Genomic DNA, 19,466 nt, shown 5'->3' with positions numbered 1-19,466 from the left:
CTTTTCCGAGGTGGTAGATGGTGTCAGTGGATGGGAGGCTGGGTTTGAGTGACAGCCTGGGCTTTTTTCACAGCCCCTTTGTAGTTTCTTGGGGTCTTAAACAGAGCAGGAGCCAAACCGAGCTGTGATACAACCAGAAAGATTACTTTCCACAGTGCATCTGTAGAAGTTGGTGAGAGTTGTAGCAGACAAGCCAAATCCCATTAGTCTCCTGAGAGAGACTGGTGGGCTTTCTTGACAATAGCTATCCACATGGGGAGACCAGGACAGGTTTTGGTGATCAGGGCATTAAAAACTTGAAGCTCTCAACCGTTTCTACTTCGTACCCACTGATGTAGACAGGGACGTGCCCTTCATTATACTTCCAGATATTGATGACTATTTCCTACTTTTTGCCCACATTGAGGGCGAGATGATTATTATTGTTGCATTGGTTCACCAGATTCTCTGTCTCTTTCCTGTACTGTGTCTCATCATTGTTTGAGTTGTTACCCACAATGGTGGTGTTATCAGTAAACTTGAAAATTGAATTAGAGGGGAATTTGGCCACACAGTCAAAGGTCAAATTTTAAATTTCAAGTACAGTCAAATTTTACCCATATCAGTAAATTCTTTAAGGAGATCTGGCACTCTATCGATCAATTATGACCAGGAGGTACATTCTTTTGCACCTCTTTAGATTCAACTGGTGTTTTCTTTACCACTTCAACAAACCACATTGGCTTATCCTGTTTTACCACATCTATGTTCCCAGTACTTTTCTTAAACCACCAACACTAACTTTGTGTCCTAATTTATTACAGTGAAAATATGAGGCTTTTGATTTCTCTTCCGTCTTCCTGTGTTTCTTTTATAACTGTCTCCCAAAAGATTTCCTGAAAATTTCTCTTTCCCAGTTTCTATCCCTGAAATTGATGTTAAAAACCAAACTTTGATCTGTAATCTATCTCTTAACCATCTGTCATTTCTGTTGCTCTGACTTCCCTGTCCTGTAGCTTCCAGCACATCTCAAGATAGAGCCTTTGCTTGCCTTAGCTTGCAAACCATCAATGACAAAATTCTCACTCCAGAGAGGCAGGAAAGACTGCTTCCAACTAGCCAGCAGAATTTCTAATATGTGGGAGAGACAAAGGCATTGCATCCAGCAGGAGTCCAATATCTTCTAATTAGCCAGCAGCCAAAACTGAAAGTAAAGGACTCTTGTAACACTAATAAATCAACTTAAACTCTTGTGAGGAAAACAAACTGACCTGTCAATCATTATCCCCCCAGGCCTAGATTAAAAATAAACCAAAAAAACCTACTATATGACCTTAGCAACAATAAGAGATGCCACTACAGACTTCATGGTGCAAATAACAAAAAAAAGGGTTTGCTCACAAACTGCATAGAACATTATTAAAGTTCTTAAAGTCACACAGGGTTCACTGTGACCTTAAAATCCCCACATAGCCCCAGTGAGCCATTGGTCTTCATGAAAGCAATGTTGGGCGTGGCCCACTCCCTTCTGGCCACTGGTTCCATTACCCCCAAACCTGCTAATCTTTTAGGTTCAGCCTCCACCTTGGGTCTAACCGCATGCACCACTAGATGTGCTTTCGTGTTTTTTGGGCATGCATCTGGCTTCAGCTGTAGGCTCGCTTTCTTTCTTTTCATCTCACCAAGGGATGGCATGTTGGCAAAGTGGTTAGCGCTGCTGCCTCACAGTAAGAAGTCTTACAACACCAGGTTAAAATCCAACAGGTCTATTTGGTAGCACAAGCCACAAGCTTTCAGAGTACTGCTCCTTCAACAGGTGAGTGGGAGTTCTGGTCACAAAGAGGACATATAAAGACACACATTCAATTTACAAGGTAATGGTTGGAATGCAAGTCTTTACAGTTAATCATATCTTAAAGGTACAGACAATGCGAATGGAGAGAGGGTTGAGCACAAGTTAAAGAAATGTATATTGTCTCTAGACAGGACAGTTAGTGAGATTTTGCAAGCCCAGGCAAGTCATAGGTCTTACAGATAGTGTGACATGAACCCAAGATCCCAGTTGAGTCCCTCCTCGTGTGTGGGACTTGGCTGTCAGTTTCTGTTCAGCGATTCTGTGTTGTTGTGCATCATGAAGGCCATCTTGGAGAACGCTTACCAAAGATCAGAGGCTGAATGTCCGGCATCTCCACAGGATGGCCTCTCAATGCCAGGGACCCGGGTTCAACTCCAGCCTCAGGTCACTGTCTCTATGGGGCTTGCACGTTCTCTCTGTCTGCTAGGTTTCTCCCGGATTCCTCCCACACTCCAGAGATGTGCAGGTCAGGTTGGTTGGCCATGCCAAATTGTCCCTTTGTATCAGGGGAATTAGTAAGGAATATGTGGGGCTAAGGGGATAGGGCCTGGACAGAATTGTTGTTGGTGCAGGCTTGATGGGCTGAATGGCCTCCTTCTGCACTGTAGGGATTCTGTGATTTCACTAAATGTCTTGTATTTTTCCAAAATATTACCCAGACCGGAATGAGATTCCGTTAATCTGTTCACCACTTCCCAGTTCAATTTCAATTGTTTTAGTCAAGATCGTCCGAACTACACAGAATAATTTCTTAACGACACACAAAGGGAGCTGCACATACTGGTCTCTCAGCTGTTCCTTGGCTAAGACGTTGCCCTTAAGAGGAACCAACTATTTCATCTGTCCTCAGAACGATGTTTGCAGGCTTCAGGGGAAGACAATTTAGCTTTGTCTTACATATTGACACTAGGATAAATACGTTGCTACCCTGCCCCCCTCAACCACTGTGTCCACCTCTATCTTTCCTAATTTCCCCTCAACTTTGAGCATTGCCCAGAACCAGACTGCTTCACCTCTCACAAAATGTTTGGTTTCAACTGTTTCTCCTCAGACTGCTCCTTTCTATCTACAGACCCCACAGACTTATTGTCCTCATCTACGCTTGTATTTGCCACTTCCACTTGGGTTTGAAACCTGATTGCTTTAGCTTTACACTCTTCTGGGACACTGGTGCTTTGCAGTTTCAGGTAATATGGACAATTCCAGCACTGAGCTCCTTTGTCCAACAAACAAAGGACTCTGTGTGATCCCCTCGGCCACAATTCCTCAGGCCGTCACTGACTCTTTGGCGTCTCTACCACCTTCTGCAGTTTTGCACTAGCACCTAATGTGCTGCCTCTCCGGCAGCCCATTCCATAGAAACCGCAGTCTGAAATGCCGCCTTAAATTCCAATTGCTCTGCCAGTAGTCTTTGCTGGATACGTACAAGCCAGTCCAGTAGCACATCCTGCCAGAAAACCCCAAAATTTCTATGCTACACAAGGCTTTTGAGAGAGACCACAAATTGGTAATAGTCTCGTCCTCCATCTGGTCCCACTTGTATAACTGGAAACTCTCTGCAATCTTGGCACAGTGCCCCACAAATACCATATGCAATTCCTGAAAAATGAAAGCACATTAGCCATCCTCCAGTTTTCTGGTACTTCCCCACGGCCAGAAGGGAACTAAAAATTTCCTACCGCACCTTCCACAGCAGCCTTGGATGCAATTCATTCAGGCCTTGCAATTTGCCCATGTTAAAGCCATCTCCTTTCTCACTTTCTATCTCAAACTGCTCAAGGTCCTCAAAGTCCCTTTTCCTGAATTCTGTACTTAACCTTCTCCTCCTCAGTGAAGATCATTGAGAAATATTCAGACAGAATACAGAACAGCCAGACTCATTTTTCAAAGGGAACTGAGAGACTGCTGTGTACTGTGTTTCATGGAGACATGGCTCACTTCTGCTTCACCCAGACTGTGTCCTGCAACCAGAGGGCTTCTCAATCCACCAAATAGACCATACAGTGGCCTCAGACAAGGCTGGGGAAAGTGGGGTCTGCCTTTTTAATAAACACATGTTTATGCCTAGACATAGCAACACTGGCAAGTTTCTGCTCTGTACACCTAGAATTTCTGATGCTGAAATGAGGTCCTGTTCTGTCCACTCCATGAGTGAAGCAAAGTTAGCTCCAAAGACCCCACTAAATTTGCTATTCACTTGCACTGCCAAGTAAGTAAACTGCTTAGTGACAATCTTGAAAGGCAGGGTGTGGAGTGGGAGGCTACAAGCCACTGCATTCAAAGGGAGGAGCTCACTCTTGTTCAAGTGAAGTTTGTACTCCGAAATACAACCAAATCTCTAGCATAGATAAGACTTCGGGAATTGAGTTGGACAAGTCATCTGCATACAGCAATACTCTCCGCTTGATTCCCTCCCGACCAATCCCCACGACTCATTTGCTGTTGCGAAAAGCCGCAGCAAGAGATTCAATAGCAATGGCAAATAACAGGGGAGGGGGAGTATTCTTGCCTAGTGCCCCGGGACAAAAGGAAAGAAGCTGAATGCATATCGTTTGTCCAGATTGAGGCTAGAGGGACGGAGTATAATATTTTGATCCAGGAGATGAGTTTTGGGCCAAACCCGAACCTCCCGAGAGCACAAAATAAATAATCCCATTCCACCTGATCAAACGCTTTTTCAGCGTCCAGTGAGATTACCGTCTTGGTAGCTTGGAGGTGGCAGGTACATACATAATGTTCAGCAGCTGCTGAATATTTAAGTACATATGTCTATTTTTAATAACCCAGTCTGGTCGGGCAAGATAGAGGGTAGAATGTCCTCCAAGCGAATGGCCAGAATCTTAGAGATCAGTTTGAGATCCACGTTCAGCAAGGAGATCGGGCTATGAGTTGCAGATTTGCGGTCCTTGTTTGTTAAGGCTAAGCAAAATTGTTGCTTGCCTCAAAGTCCACAGGAGAGAGCAGTTCTCATATGATTCGTTGATCATGTGCAGTATCGGGGAGCCAACCTATTCATAATCTTTTTGTAGAATTTGATGGGGTACCCATTTGGTCCCGGACATTTCCCACTTGGCATAGTTCTGGCTGTCATAACAAATTTCTTCAACATCTATTGGTTTCTCCAGTGCCGTGACCCCTCCCCTGTCCACTAGGGGGAGATTTAGTATCCCAAAGAATTCCTGAAATTCCACCTCATTGGTGGTTGTCTCTGAGTTATAGAGGGTTGAGTCAAAGTCCCTAAATAATTCATTTATTTGCTGTGGATTAACAGAGATCCAATTTGGAGTCTGCATTTGTGGTTTAGACTTTTGGTGCAGCTGATGAGCTTGCTTGCCTTGTCCTCATGCTTGTAGTGTGTACACCTTAGATTTGAACAGCATCTCTTCTGCTTGAGGTGAGGACAAGATCTGCCTGCAGTAGTAAACATTCCTTATATACCCTTGGGGACGGCAGCGTATGCGGCATCAACTTGGGCAAAAAGCACCAGCAATTCTGATAACTTCTTACCTCTCTGCTTCGCCTCGTGCACTGTATAAGATATGATCTGGCCCCTTAAATAAGCCTTTGATGTCTCCCAGACTTCCGGAGCATCATTAAACTCAAAGAAATTATTGATTTGGGTTAACAGAAATCTAACGTTGATCATCAGAGAGCAGACAAGTATTAAATCGCCAAGGCGTATGGGGGCCCACCTCCCCACGACCAAGTCCCTTGTCAAGAATGCATGGTTCGGGATTACAGTAGTTTTGTAAGAGCGTGAGCGCACAGCCGGGAGCAATTTATTACCTACCAAAAAGTAATCTATATGTAACTATGTTCGGTGGACAAGTGGAAAAAGAAAAGACTGTGGGTGCTCTTCCACAAACCCCAAGAAGCCAACAATGAACCCCAGAACGAGCGACAGAGATCTGTGATGCAGCAACTGAGGAAGAAAACGTCAAATTGGACTGCTCTGGAAGGCCGCTGCCCTCGACTCAACATGTATGCCCAAGCCGTTAAGTGTGTCAGTGCCAGATTCATCAGCTGCACTCAAGACAGCTCTGAATGTCACCCAAGCACAATGCAACACCATCCATGCGCTCAAGACCAACTGCAACATTGTTATCAAACCAACAGACAAAGGAGGGGCCACCGTCATGCTGAGCAGAACAGATTACTGCAAAGAAGTGTACCAACAGCTGAACAACCAGGAGCACTGCAGACAGTTACCTGCAGATCTAATCAAAGAACACAACCGTCAACATACTGATCAAGACTTTTGACCCGGACCTTCAGAGCACCCTCCATGCTCTCATCCCATGTACTCCCCACGTTGGAGATTTCTACTGCCTCCTGAAGATACACAAGGGCATTACACCTGGCTGTCCCATTGTATCAGGAAATGGGACCCTAATGTGAGAACCTCTCCAGCTACGTCGAGGGCAAACCCATTGTACAAAGGACTGCCAGCTCCTGTTGCGACACTACGGGCTTCTGACAGAAACTCGACACACGTAGAGCAGTTGAACCAGGAGCGTTCCTTGTCACAAGGATGTCTCAGCACTCTACACCATCATCATCCCCCGTGATGATGGTCTTGCTGTAACTGCCTCAGTACTCAGTGCTGATTTCCAGCCAATTTCCAGATGCAATTCTAAACTCTGCTTCATCCTGGATCACAGCGTTTTCACCTTCAACAACGAGTTCTCCAGTGAGACACAGAACAGCCGTGGGGACCAAATTAGCATCTCAATGTGCCAACATCATCTTGCACAGGATTGAACAAGACCTCTTCACTGCACAGAACCTTCAACTAACGCTATACACGAAATATGTTGACATTTTCTTCCTTTGGACTCATGGTGAACAATCACTGAAACAACTATGTGATGACATCAACAAGTTCCATCCTACCATCAGACTCACCATGGACTACTGTCCTGAATTGGTCGCATTCTTGGACACACACATTTCCATTAAAGACAGCCACCTCAGCACTTCACTGTACTGCATTCCCACGGATAACCTCACGATGCTCCATTTCTCCAGCTTCCATCCTAAACATGTTAAAGAAGCCATCCCCTATGGACAAGCTGTCCGTATACACAGGATCTGCTCAGATCAGGAGGGTCACGATAGACACCTCCCAGATGGCGAAAGATGCCCTCATAAGAACAGCATATGGTGCTCGACTCATCGATCGACAGTTCCGACACTCCACAGCGAAAAACCACACTGACCTCCTCAGAAGACAAACACGGTGGATGGAGTACCCTTCGTCGTCCAGTACTTCCCTGGAGCAGAGAAGCTACGACATCTTCTCTGAAGCCTTCAACGTGTCATTGAAGACGAACATCTCGCTAAGGCCATCCCACACCCCACTTCTTGCCTTCAAACAACTGCACAACCTCCAACAGACCATTGTCTGCAGCAGACTACCAGCCTTCAGGAGAACAGAGATCACAACATCACACAGCCTTGCCACAGCAACCTCTGCAAGATGTGCCGGATCATCGACATGGATGCCATCATCTCACGTGAGCACATCATCCATAGGCACACAGTACATGCTCTTGCAACTCAGCCAATGTTGCCTACCTGATATGCCGCAGGAAAGGATGTCCCGAGGCGTGGTACATTTTAACGTTCGTGCAAACGTTACGAGAGATCAACGAGCGCTGCTCAACAATCATCAGGCTTCCCCTGTCGGGGAACACTTCAGCAGTCACGGGCATTCAGCCTCTGATCTTCGGGTAAGCGTTCTCCAAGACAGCCTTCACAACACACAATGCAGAATCACTGAGCAGAAACTGATGGCCAAGTTCCACGCACATGAGATGGCCTCATGGATTCATGTCACACTATCTGTAATCCCAGACATTTGCCTGGGCTTACAAAAGCACCTGTGGGCTTGCCCATTAACTCCAGCCTGGAGCGCTATTTCTTGGTCCGTGTATCAATCTGTCTTGCTGTTCGATCTACCAGCGTTCTTACATGGAATACGTTTCACCCTTTAACTGGGCGAACAGAATCAGCAAAGGGTTCCCAGCTGAGCTGCAAGTAACAACTCTTCTCCCTCACTTTAATTCACTCTTGGGTGAAAAAAGAACATTGTTTGCAGACTGAGCTGAATTCCACGGTTCCTTCGCTGAACGTGCACAGTAAGTTCCAACCGACAGGAGGGAATCTTTAAAAATAACCGTTTCCAGCTAGACTTCAGAAGTTCTCTCTTTGCAGCTGCACTTCAGGTATGTTTAAAGCTTGCTTGATGTACATTAACCTCTCTGCAGACCTCAACAAACAGCCAGATTTCAAGAGGAATCTTGCCACCTGTGGATCATGCTTCCTTTCACCCTAGCGCCATCTTTGATTCTCCAAATCAAATTTAACACAATGTCATTCAGCTTCACACACACACCCTTAGTTTCTAATGGGCCCTACTCTTTCCCTGGCGGTTTGCAAGTTCTTTTTCACACCTTTTTGTTTGCTCTTATTGCTTTCTTAAAGGGGCTTACTTCCATAAACATGCTTGTCCATCTAGCCCCTCAGGTGAATTAAGTAGTTGTAATGAATAAATCTAGTATGTGATATTGAACTTGGGCATTTGGAACATTTAGTAACACTAACTGTTTGCATTCAGTGGAGCAAAATATTCTAGGGATACTTCACAGAAGTATAATCAAACAAAGTTCGCAACGAGCCTCAAGGGAATTGAGACAGGTAAACAAAATCTGGATTTTGATTTGTCACCTGTGGCACTCAAAATGAAACTTGTTTCTATTGCATTCAAGAAAGTGCTATAAACTTTTTAGATTTTAATGGAGAAACCAGGAATATGGTATTGAGATTGACGATCAGGCATAATCATATTGAATAGAGGGGCAGGCTCTAAAGGCTGAATAGCCTATTTCTGCTCCAAGTTTCTGTTTCTAGTTTTCTAATTTCAAGAATTTTGTAGACAGATAGTTGGACAATCTGTCTTCTGATTGTACATTAATGTTTTCATGTGCTTTTATTTAGGAAGTTGCCCAAATCAGGCACTGCAATTAACTTTGCTCCAAATGTGAAGCTGGAGCAGAGACAAAATCCTTGTGAGTACTTTTGATATTTTCTCTGCTATCTTCAATTTGAGATTATTCATCTGAAAAATGGCATACAAGAGATTGTTCAATGTGATATGGTGACATTTCATCTTGGGTGCATTGTTTGGGTTAATTGCCAGTTGATGAGCAAAATTGCTTGGTTGCTTTTATAACTTACGTACAATCATCCTTTTTTTTCTTAAAATTATTGTTTCAATTTAACTCAAATGCATATTCTGAGAGTCAGTTTTAAAGAATGCAAAGGTATTGCCCACAACTGAATTATTGCTTTCATGTGTAATACATTGCCAAGTCATTCGATGATCGGTGGTCTTGTGCGAAACAATCGTGCCAGGTTGGCACAGTGGTTACCACTGCTGCCTCACGGCACCAAGGACTCGAGTTCGATTCCCAGCTTGGGTCACTGTGTTGGGTTTGCATGTTCGCCCTATGTCTGTGGGTTTCCTCCCACAGTCCAAAAGATGTGCAGGTTAGGCGAATTGGCCATGCTAAATTCTCCCACAATATACCCAAACAGATACTGGAATGTGGCAGTTAAGGGATTTTAATAATAACTTAATTGCAGTGTGAATGTAAGCCTACTTGTGACTAAGAAATAAACTTTACTTTTCACCTGAATGTGGGCCCTACACTTTGCCTCACCTGTTTACTTTAGTGTTTAGCATTGGGGTGCAACACTCTTAAACCTGATGTCCAGGAACCATTACCTCCAGTGGTATCACAGGATGGTGCAAATCAGCAAGATGCACGCTGATTTTGCCTCTATTAACCCAGAGGCAATGAGGTCAACGATAGTGACGTTACTGTCATTGCAGTTTATATCAATTCACTTAGCAAAAACCAGGAATTGAATGTTGGCTCTCTCCAAGTGTGTAAAATTCATGCTACATGCTTAATACTACTTGATTTATTGGTTTATTTATTTATTTATTGGTTGGGGGATTGAATTTAGGAGTCGTAGCGTCATGTTGCAACTCGGATGGAGAAAGCTAGCATGAGGGGGCATGGCTTTAAATTAAAGGGGGGTAGTTATAGAATGGATGTCAGGGGTAGGTTCTTTACCCAGAGGGTGGTGAGGGATTGGAATGCCCTGCCTGCTGCAGTTGTAAATGCGCCTAGTTTGGGGGCGTTTAAGAGATCCGTGGATAGGTTTATGGATGGAAAGGGATTGGTTTAGGTTAGAGGGACTTTTTTTTTTAAACTGGTCGGCGCAACATCGTGGGCCGAAGGGCCTGTTCTGTGCTGTAGTGTTCTGTGAACCTTTAGGAAGCTCTAATGTTCACTCCATTCCTGTATTAACACATTTTACTGTTTAAGATTTATTTGCAGAATTTTGATCTCAACTGATTTTTACATTGAATATGAAAAAGCATGGTTAATTGTGGAGAGATAAGACTCCCTTGAATTTGCAATTGGTATTGGAAGGCAGGTTTTGCAGTCAGGAAATGGAAATCAAATATTACATCTGGATCTCTGAGTTGAATTTTAAAGTTAAAAAAAAATTAAATGCTAAGAGTTGTAAAATTACATGTTTTGTTAGAAAATATAGTTCTTTTGTACTGAAGAGAAGCAGGTGCATGCTGTACATAAACTGAAACATTGCATCGCAAGCTAAGGCAGTAATCGCAGCCAAAACAACAGGTTTTTTTGAATTTTAACCAATCAGTTTAAACCGGGCATTTGAATAGCAGCAGCCTATTAGATTTGAATTTGATGATTTGATAACCTGTAATCAATCCTATTGTGGGGATTTTTGGTATGCCATCAGGGGTATAAAAGCTACAGCTCCCAGCTCCAGAGAGCCAGAAGACCAACTGCCGTAGATCACTGCTTGAGAGAGAGACAGACAGCAAATGTCTCTGGCAGCGTAACAGCCACATTTTATGCCTTAAAAGAAAGCCTTATCTCAACTGCAAAGGTACCAACAGCATATAATGAAGACAGAAGATAAAGGAGATAGAGGATTCCGGAAGAGAACACCTGGTTGAATTTTGATTGTAACTAAAAATTCTATTTTCTTTGATAATAAGTGAGAATTATATTTATCTAAACAACATTCCATTAGAATAGTGTTTCATTTGGTTTGTTAATTTAGTTAACCTGTTTACTGTGAGTTAGATAAATAAAGTGTTACTTGTTTTTTTTTCCAGAGAGCCTCAATTATTTTGATTTGACCACTAAAAGTTGCTGAAGCACAGATATTACATCTTCTCGCACACTCTTTAACAGATTATGAAGGGAGGCACTTCTCTTTGGTTGAGTATTCGTTCTCAAAGAGGAGATCAACCTTCCCCTTTGTAACAGACTGGGGGCTCGGGTCCTGTATTTGAAAAGTTCTAGATCTTATGGTTTATTTTAAGTGAAGTGGAAAATCTGTAACCGTCAATAAGCCGGTTAAATCAAAAGAAGGGAAATGGTTCTTAGAATGCTAAAGAGGTTCTGGGGGTTGAAGATGCTTCTCAAATTTGCCAAGTAAGTTTAGAAAGACTGAAAAAGGCGACACTTGTAGAATTGGCAAACAAGCTAAAATTGGGTTTAACCAGGAATAGCAGGAAAGCTGAAATTAACAGAGTTAGTCAAGCATTTAGGCGTATCAGAGGAACAGTCACGTGCAATGAGGTTAAAAAAAAATTAAACTGCAAATGATAAGATTGCAGTTAGAAAGTGAACTTAAAAGGCTGGAGTTGGAAAAAGAGAGAGGAAAGGGAAAGATTGTTTTGAGTTGGAATCAGGAGAAAAAAGATTTCAAATGACAAGTGAAAGTACAAGATGGAAATGATGGTGAGGAAGCTCAGCATCACCAACTGCCTGATAAGGATATATACAAATATCTTGAAACATTACCAAAATTTGATGGAAAGGATGCAGATGCCTTTTTTATTTCTTTTGACAAATTGGCTACACAGGTAAAATGGCCAGACGAGGTGTGGGTGATGTTAATTCAGACCATGTTAGTAGACAGGGCTACTGAGGTGTTTGCAACACTGTCAGAGGAGGTGTCAGAAAAGTATGAAGAAGTAAAGAAGGCTGTTTTGAGGTTTTACGAATTGATACCAGAAGCATACAGACATTACAGGGACTGGGAACGTCCGAAATGTGGAGTTTTTTCAAGGAGCAGCTACTGCGAGTCCTTGATAGGTATGTCCCTGTCAGGCATGGAGGATTTGGTAGATCTAGGGAACCGTGGTGCACTAAAAGAGTTGAGTCGATGGTTAAAAAGAGAAAGGAGGCTTATGTTCGGATGAGATTGGAGGGCTCAGATAGTGCACTAGAAAGCTTTAGATTGGCTAGGAGGGAGTTGAAGAGTGAGTTGAGAAGGGCTAAAAGAGGACATGAGAAGACTTTGGCTGATAGGATTAAGGAGAATCCTAAGGCGTTCTATAGGTATGTCAAGAACAGAAAGTTGGTCAGGGCAAGATTAGGGCCAGTTACAGACAGCAGGGGGAAGTTGTGTGTGGAACCGGAGGAGATTGGAGAAGTATTGAACCAATATTTCTCTTCGGTGTTCACGCAGGGGGACATGAATATAGCTGAGGAGGACATTGGGTTGCAGGGGTGTAAAATAGACAGTATTACGGTTGATAAGGGGGATGTGCTGGAAATTCTTGAGGGGCTGAAAATAGATAAGTCCCCTGGTCCGGATGGGATCTACCCTAGGATTCTCTGGGAGGCTAGAGAGGTGATTGCAGAGCCTCTGGCTCAGATCTTCAGGTCGTCATTGGTCTCTGGTGTAGTCCCGGAGGATTGGAGGATAGCGAATGTTGTCCCATTGTTTAAGAAGGGGAACAGAGACTTTGCCGGGAATTATAGACCGGTGAGTCTTACTTCTGTTGTGGGCAAGGTTTTAGAAAAAATTATTAGGGATAGGATTTATAGTTACTTGGAGTGTAATGAATTGATTAGAAATAGCATGGTTTTGTAGCGGGTAGGTCGTGCCTTACTAACCTTATTGAGTTTTTTGAGAAGGTGACCAAAGAGGTGGATGGGGGCAAGGCAGTTGACGTGGTATACATGGATTTTAGTAAGGCGTTCGATAAGGTTCACCATGGTAGGCTTCTGCAGAAAATGCAGATGTATGGGATTGTGGGTAATCTAGGAAGTTGGATCAGGAATTGGCTATCAGATAGGAGACAGAGGGTGGTGGTTGATGGTAAATATTCATCATGGAGTTCAGTTACGAGTGGTGTGCCTCAGGGATCTGTTTTGGGGCCACTGTTGTTTGTAATTTTTATTAATGATCTGGATGAGGGTATAGTTGGGTGGATTAGTAAATTTGCTGATGACACCAAAGTTGGAGGTGTGGTAGATTGTGAGGAAGGGTGTCATAGTCTGCAGGGAGACTTAGATAGGTTGCAGAGCTGGGCCGAGAGGTGGCGGATGGAATTTAATGCGGAGAAGTGTGAGGTAATTCACTTTGGTAGGAGCAACAGATGTGTCGAGTATAGGGCTAACGGGAGGACTTTGAATAGTGTGGATGAGCAGAGGGATCTAGGTGTATGTGTACATAGATCCCTGAAAGTTGGGAATCAAGTAGATAAGGTTGTTAAGAAGGCGTACGGTGTCTTGGCGTTTATTGGTAGGGGGATTGAATTTAGGAGTCGCAGCGTCATGTTGCAACTGTACACTACTCTAGTGCGGCCGCACTTGGAGTACTGTGTGCAGTTCTGGTCCCTGCATTACAAGAAGGATGTGGAGGCGTTGGAGAGGGTGCAGAGGAGGTTTACTAGGATGTTGCCTGGTATGGTGGGGAGGTCCTATGAGGAGAGACTGAGGGATTTAGGGTTGTTTTCGTTGGAAAGAAGGCGGCTAAGAGGGGATCTTATTGAAACATATAAGATGATTAGAGGTTTAGATAGGGTGGATAGTGATAGCCTTTTTCCTCGGATGGAGAAAGCTAGCACGAGGGGGCATGGCTTTAAATTAAGGGGGGGTAGTTATAAGACGGATGTCAGGGGTAGGTTCTTTACCCAGCGGGTGGTGAGGGATTGGAATGCCCTGCCTGCTGCAGTTGTAAATGCGTCTAGTTTGGGGGCGTTTAAGAGATCCCTGGATAGGTTTATGGACGAAAAGGGATTGGTATAGGCTAGTGGGTCATTGTTTTTGTAACTGGTCGGCGCAACATCGTGGGCCGAAGGGCCTGTTCTGCGCTGTAATGTTCTATGTTCTGTGTTCTAATACTTAAGAAATTTAAGGAAGCAACAAGGTCAGACGTATGTCGAATTTGAAAGACTGAAGCAAAGCAACTTCGATAGATGGGTGATAGCATTAAAGATAGAAAAGACAGTTGAGGCTATTAAAGGTATTATTCTGCTCGAGGAGTTTTAAAAACTCACTTCTGGAAGTGATAAGAACTCATGTTGAGGAATAGAAAATTCCTCAACACGAGAAGAGCTGCAAAGATGACAGATGAATACACAATGCACAAATTGAAATCCAGCTTCTGCTAGCAATTTCATTCCACGAGGGATAGAAATTGGGAAAGAGGGAGATCCTTCAATGATAACCAAAAAGTAAATTATACTGGGAACAGTTTATCACTTGTGAAAAAAGAAAACCGAGCGTGGAAAAAAGATGAAAGACCTCACGTGTTTTCACTGTGATAAGGTGGGATACATGCAGTCACAGCGCTGGTGGCTTTAAGAAAGGCACTGGGAAAAAGCATGTGGTAAAAGATGCTCAACCAGTGGGATTAGTGAAAACAGTGAAGGAAATGTCAAAGTCGAGGAGTTAAAGGAGAGTGCACGGCCTAGGCAGGGTGGGATAGTAAGATAGCGCCTGATCTTTTCAAAGACTTCACCTGTGTGGGTAAGGTTTACTTAAGTAGAGGAGTAGGTAAAGAAGTTAAAATATTGAGAGATATGGGAACTATTCTGTCTCTAAAAGCAAGAGATGAAAATATTTGCACTCCTCCTGAAATATTGCCTGAAGAAGTGTAATCTGTGGAATAAATGATGATATGAGTAGTGTTTCCCTGTGTAAAGTAAGGCTGGAAAGTCCAATTAAGTCTGGAGAAGTGATAGCAGGAGTGATGGAAAATTTAGCTATTCCAGGAATACATATAGCTGAAGTACAAGTGGGAATAATGCCCATTGCAGTGGAAAAGCCAGAAGAAAACCAGGGAACTGAGGAGCTAAAATAAAAACTATCCTGGAATTTTTTTTGGACTGTGTGGTAACAAGATCCCATAGCCGTAAGTTAAAACAGGAAGGGAGAACCAAAGAGAAAGATGAAGGAGTTGAGGTCCAGTTTGCTAGCGCTCTGTTTGATGAGATGGTAAAGGAAAAACCTAAGCAGGTAGAGGATCAGGCAGAGGTGTTTAGTTCTGAAAGATTTAATGGAGTTGCAACAGAAAAATGAGACGATAAAGCCTACTCAGAATGCTGTTGCTTTAAGGATAAAGTCTTAAGGCGGAAATGGAGAGCTTGACAAGTTAGTGCAGATGAGAAATGGGCTAAAGTTCGTCAGATTGTGTTGGTGGTACAAGATAGAATGGAAGTGTTGCAGTTAGCACACAACTTGTAGGAGGTCATCTTGGAGTGAAGAAGACTCAGGCAAAAGCATTTTTATTGGCCTGGATTGCATAAAGATGTGGTTGAATATTGCCGTACCTATCATGTGTCAGATGGTAGGAAAGCCACATTCCACAGCATTTGCAAACTGCAACGGATGTGTCACCAGGCTTCCAGAAGCAATTCCTTTATGGAATATCAAGGCAAGAAATGGTTGTGGAGGAGTTGTTTTCTTTACTTGTTATAGATTGCCCAGGGAGAATCTTAGAACATTTCAGCGCAGTACAGGCTCTTCGGCCATTGACGTTATATCGACCTGTGAAACCAATCTGAAGCCCATCTAACCTACACTATTCCAATATCATCCATATGTTTATCCAACGACCATTTAAATGCCCTTAATGTTGGTGAATCCACTACTGTTTCACGCAGGGCATTCCACACTTTTACTACGCTGAGTGAAGAACCTATCGCTGACATCTGTCCTATATCTATCAACCCTCAATTTAAAGCTATGTCTCCTCGTGCTAGCCATCTCCATCCAAGGCAAAAAGTTCACCCTGTCTAATCCCCTGATCATCTTGTATGCCTCTATTAAGTCACCTCTTAACCTTCTCTCTAATGAAAACTGCCTCAAGCCCCTCAACTTTCCTCATAAGACCTTCCCATCATACCAGGCAATATTCTGGTAAATCTCTGCACCCTTTCCAATGCTTCCACATCCTTCCTATAATGCGGCAACCAGAACTGTATGCAATACTCCGAATGTGGCCACACCAGAGTTTTGTACAGCTACAACGGCTCCTAAACTCAATCGCTCTGCCAATAAAAGTTAACGCACCATACACTGCCTTAACAACCCTATCAACCAGGTTGCACATGGACACCAAGATCTCTCTGCTCAACCACACTATGAAGTAACTTACTATTAGCCCAGTAGTCTGTATTCCTGTTACTACTACCAAAGTGAATCACTTCATACTTTCCCACATTAAACTCCATTTGCCACCTCTCAGCCCAGCTCTGCAGCTTATCTATGTCCCTCTGTAACCCGCAACATCCTTCCACACTGTCCACAACTCCGACTTTAGTGTCATCCACAAATTTACTAACCCATCCCTCTATGCCCTCATCCAGGTCATTTATGAAAATGTCAAACAGCAGTGGCACCAAAACAGATCCTTGTGGTACACCACTGGTAACTGAACTCCAGGATGAACATTTCCCATCAACCACTGCCCTTTTGTCTCCTTGCAGCTAGCCAATTTCTGACACAGACCACTAAATCACCCTCAATCCCATGGCTCCATGTTTTCTGCAGTAGCTAAATGTGGGGAACCTTGTCAAATGCTTTACTGAAATACATGTACACCACATCAACTGCTTTACCCTCATCCACCTCTTTAGTTACCTTCTCAAAGAACTCAGTAAGGTTTGTGAGACACGACCTACTCTTCCCAAAACCGTGCTGACTATTCATAATTAAATTATTCCTTTCTAGATGATCATATCCTATCTCTTGTAATCTTTCCAAAACTGTGCCCACAACAGAAATAAGGCTCACTGGTCTATAATTACTAGCTTTGCCTCTATTCGGCTCCTTGAACAAGGGAACATTTGCTGTCTTCCCGCCTTCTGGCTCTATTCCTGTAGACAACGATGACCTAAAGATCAAAGCCAAAGGCTCTGCAATTTCCTCCCTAGCCTCCCAGAGAATCCAAGGATAAATCCTATCTGGCCAGGGGACTTATTCATTTCCATGCTTTCCAGAATTGCTAACATCTCCTCCTTGTGCACCTGTCTAGTCTAATAGCCTGTGCCTCAGTATTCTCCTTGACAACATTTTGTCTTTTTCCCATGTGAATACTGATGAAAAATATTCATTTAGCCCCTCTTCTATCTCTTCGGACTCCATGCACAACTTCCCACTACTGTCCTTGACTGGCCCTAGTCTTACCCTACTCATTCTTTTATTCCTGACATACCTGTAGAAAGCTTTAGGATTTTCCTTGATCCTAACTGGAGGATAGCAAATGTTGTCTCGTTCAAGAAGGGGAGTAGAGACAACCTTGGTAATTATAGTCCACTGAGCCTTACTTCTGCCTAACACTTCTCATGCCCCCTCCTGGCTCTTCTTAGCTCTCTCTCTTTAGGTCCTTCCTGGCTAACTTGTAACTCTAAAGCACCCTAACTGAGCCTTCACATCTCATCTTGACACAAGTCTCCTCCTTCCCGTTCACAAGAGATTCAACTTCTTTAGTAAACCATGGTTCTCTCACTCGACCACTTCCTCCCTGCCTGACAGGTACATACATACATATTCGGATTGGCGGTTGGTGACTAGTGGAGTGCCCCAGGGGTCGGTGCTGGGTCCTCAGCTATTTACCATTTATATAGATGATCTGGAGGAGGGAACCGAGTGTATGGTGTCGAAATTTGCTGACGACACCAAGATTGGTGGAACGGCAAATTGCGCGGAGGGTGTGGAGAGTCTGCAGACGGATCTAGATAGGCTGGGCGAATGGGCCAGGAACTGGCAAATGGAATTTAATGTTGGCAAGTGCGAGGTGGTCCACTTTGGTAGGAATAATGATAGGAAGGACTATTACTTACGTGGCGAAAAACTGCAGCAGGCAACGGTGCAGAGAGACCTCGGGGTCCTTGTGCGTGAGTCACAAAAACCCAGCCTGCAGGTGCAGCAGGTGGTCAGGAAGGCAAATGGGATGCTGGCCTTCATAGCGAGGGGGATTGAATATAAAAGTAGGGAGGTCTTGCTGCAGCTGTATAGGGCATTGGTGAGGCCGCAGCTGGAGTACTGTGTGCAGTTTTGGTCGCCGCACTTGCGCAAGGATATTTTGGCCTTGGAGGGAGTGCAGAGGAGGTTTACTAGGCTGATACCGGAGTTGAGGGGGTTGAGCTATGAGGAGAGGCTGAATAAACTAGGCTTGTACTTGTTAGAGTTTAGAAGAATGAGGGGAGATCTCATTGAGACGTATAAGATGATGAATGGGATGGATAGGATAGAGGTGGAGAGAGTCTTCCTGCTCAAAGGACAGTAGGACTAGGCGGCACAGCCTCAAGATAAAGGGGGGGCGGTTTAGAACGGAGTTGAGGAGGAACTTCTTCACTCAAAGGGTGGTGAATCTCTGGAATTCTCTGCCCGTTGAAGTGGTGGAGGCTGCCTCGCTAAATATTTTTAAGACGCGGGTTGACGGGTTTTTGATAAGCGAGGGGATTAAGGGTTATGGGGAGAGGGCGGGAATGTGGAACTGAGCCACAACAGATCAGCCATGATCTTATTGAATGGCGGGGCAGGCTTGAAGGGCTAGATGGCCAACTCCTCCTATTTCTTATGTTCTTACGTTCTTATCAAGGACACGCAGTAGTTGTTCCTTGAACAAGCTCCACATTTCAATTGTGTCCAGCCCCTGCAGTTTCCTTCCATATCCTACGCATCCTAAATCTTGCCTAATGGCATCATAATTTCCTTTCCCCCAGCTAAATTCCTTGCCCTATGGTATAGAACATAGAACATTACAGAGCAGAACAGGCCCTTCGGCCCACGGTGTTGCGCCGACCAGTTACAAAACAATGACCCACTAACCTAAACCAATCCCTTTTCGTCCATAAACCTATCCACGGAATATACTTATCCCTTTCTGTTGCTAATGTAAACCGAATTATGGTCACCTATCACCAAAGTGTTCATCTACTTCCAAACCTAAAACCTGGCCTGGTTCATTACCCAGTACGAAATCCAATGTGGCCTATCTGCATACTGTCAGGAAAGCCTCCTGCTCACATTGGACAAAAACTGACCTGTCTAAAGTACTCGAACCATAGTTTTTCCACTCAATATTTGTAAAGTTAAAGTCCCCCATAACAACTACCCTGTTACTTTCGCTCTATCCAGAATCATCTTTGAAATTCTTTCCTCGATCTCTGGAACTTTTCGGAGGCCTATGGAAAACTCCCAACAGGGCAACCTCTTTTTCTCCTGTTTCTAACTTCAGCTCATACTATCTCAGTAGAAGAGTCATC

The 19,466-nt window shown here is 43.8% G+C and overlaps 1 protein-coding gene across 8 annotated transcripts in view; it reads left to right on the top strand.

Moving 5' to 3' along the window:
• g2e3 (G2/M-phase specific E3 ubiquitin protein ligase) overlaps window positions 1-19,466 on the top strand; it is a 289,629-nt gene that overhangs the window by 28,451 nt on the left and 241,712 nt on the right. For 4 of the 8 annotated variants that reach the window (XM_080202897.1, XM_080202898.1, XM_080202896.1 and 1 more), the window contains one exon: window positions 8,834-8,904. The exons of 1 other annotated variant lie outside the window; for it this stretch is intronic. In XM_080202897.1, the coding sequence (XP_080059023.1) occupies window positions 8,834-8,904 (71 nt within the window). Of the gene's footprint in view, window positions 1-8,042; window positions 8,062-8,833; window positions 8,905-10,684; window positions 10,914-19,466 lie in introns of those variants that run through there. 3 more of the 8 variants (XM_080202901.1, XM_080202900.1, XM_080202904.1) reach the window with 3 other exon arrangements.

Source organism: Carcharhinus amblyrhynchos, chromosome 14 (genome assembly GCF_965287045.1).
Source record: "Carcharhinus amblyrhynchos chromosome 14, sCarAmb.v2.hapA, whole genome shotgun sequence".
NCBI lineage: Eukaryota > Metazoa > Chordata > Chondrichthyes > Carcharhiniformes > Carcharhinidae > Carcharhinus > Carcharhinus amblyrhynchos.
The sequence above is the reverse complement of the archived record's forward strand: the minus strand, read 5'-3'. Positions and strand labels throughout refer to the sequence as shown.